Source organism: Ixodes scapularis, unplaced genomic scaffold, assembly GCF_016920785.2.
Source record: "Ixodes scapularis isolate PalLabHiFi unplaced genomic scaffold, ASM1692078v2 PGA_scaffold4__175_contigs__length_147842914, whole genome shotgun sequence".
In the NCBI taxonomy this organism is placed as follows: domain Eukaryota; kingdom Metazoa; phylum Arthropoda; class Arachnida; order Ixodida; family Ixodidae; genus Ixodes; species Ixodes scapularis.
In genome coordinates this window covers 115,607,921-115,609,365 of record NW_024609879.1, presented here as the reverse complement: position 1 = coordinate 115,609,365, position 1,445 = coordinate 115,607,921, and the positions used below count along the sequence as shown (strand labels likewise).

Sequence of the window (1,445 nt, the reverse complement as noted above, 5' to 3'; positions counted from 1 at the left end):
CGGGAGGGGGGGGGGGGGGGGCTCCCCGGGCCGGGGCCATGACCCTTACCGTGACGCTGTTTACGTGCCATGTAACGAGCTTCTGTAGTAGTGGCATGTAAACAGAATCCCAGCGTGCTTTCGTTAGCTTGAATCTCCAGGTTTGGCGCACAAACAACGCAAGGCAACTCCCCCCCCCCCCCCCCCCCCCCCCCCGGAGAACTTCTCAGCCTGCCCTCCCCGGGAAAATGGAAACTCTACGCCGCTGATTCCGATTATGAAGACTTGCTAAGGCGGCGTAATCGGATTATGGCCGCGCCCAAGCGCTATTTAACTGAGCAAGATGACGGCTCCCTGAAACCGGACTTGGAAACGTGTATATGTTGTTGTTTTATCGCAGGCAGTGTATCAACAACGTCGCCGGTGAAATGACCAACCCCCAACGAAACATACCACTGGCTTTGTTTGGAGGAATTGCCGTTGTGACAGTTCTCAGCCTACTGGTAAACGTGGCCTACTTTGTGGTTCTCGGACCTGCCACAGTGGCCAATTCTGAAGCCATCGCTGTCTCCTTCGCAACTGCAACCTGGGGCACTGCAGGAGCCATTCTTATAGCCCTTGCCGTGACCATCAGCACCTTCGGATCAATGACAGCTGGATTCTTCAGCGGCGCTAGGGCCATGCTGGCGATGGCAAGGAACGGTCATCTGCCTGCCATCTTTGGTTGCATCAACGTGAGATCTTCAGTTCCGCTGACTTCGCTGTTGCTGCGTTGTTTTTTGGCTCTGGTGTACGCTTTCACCGGCTCCGTCGATTCCCTGGTCCCCAATATGATGTTCGTGTTCTGCATTATTAACGCACTCATAGTTTCGTCCTTTTTCGTGCTTCGAGTGACCATGAAGAACGAGCCGAGACCCTTTAGGGTTCCCACAATATTTCCGGTGTTGTGGCTTGTCTTTCTCGTGTTCTTGTCGGTCAGCTCCATAGTGTGGTCGGTCGAGCACATGCAGCACGGTATCATGGTCGCACTGTTTGTCTCAGGAGCGATTTATTACACCCTGTTCGCTCACTTCAAGTTGCGTTTACCGGCCGCTGAGGTTGTCACCTGCTTTGTTCAAAAGTTGCTGTTGTCTGCGCCTTGTTTTAGTGACACCGAAATCGTGGTGAAGCGAAAAGTGAATGGTCGCGCAAAGATACCTAGTGTTGTCGTAGAGACGAACTATTAACAAATCGTGACTTAAGGGAACCATCAAACTATATACAGTGAAACTCTAAGAACCCTGGAGTGTCTGATATTCCACATAGCCATTGGGAAAGTAAAACGCTACAATCTACGGGGGCAACTCGGCGAGTGACGTGGCTGAATATTAGTCTTCTGATCAGTTCGCCTTGCAGCATACCCAACCCGGGGAAATAACACGGAGCTAGCGGTTTCGACAAACAAGCAACCACATTTAATTGAACAA

The 1,445-nt window shown here is 51.9% G+C and overlaps 1 protein-coding gene across 1 annotated transcript; it reads left to right on the top strand.

The window, feature by feature from the left end:
* Positions 1-407: 407 nt before the first annotated feature.
* LOC120850594 (b(0,+)-type amino acid transporter 1-like) lies at positions 408-1,205 on the top strand. Its single transcript, XM_040223146.1, has one exon. The coding sequence runs from the start codon at positions 408-410 to the stop codon at positions 1,203-1,205; it is 798 nt and encodes a 265-aa protein (XP_040079080.1).
* Positions 1,206-1,445: the final 240 nt, after the last annotated feature.

Bases quoted from the DNA above. Each gene is read 5' to 3' on its own strand.
- LOC120850594 (XM_040223146.1), top strand. From the start codon at position 408: ATGACCAACCCCCAACGAAACATACCACTGGCTTTGTTTGGAGGAATT.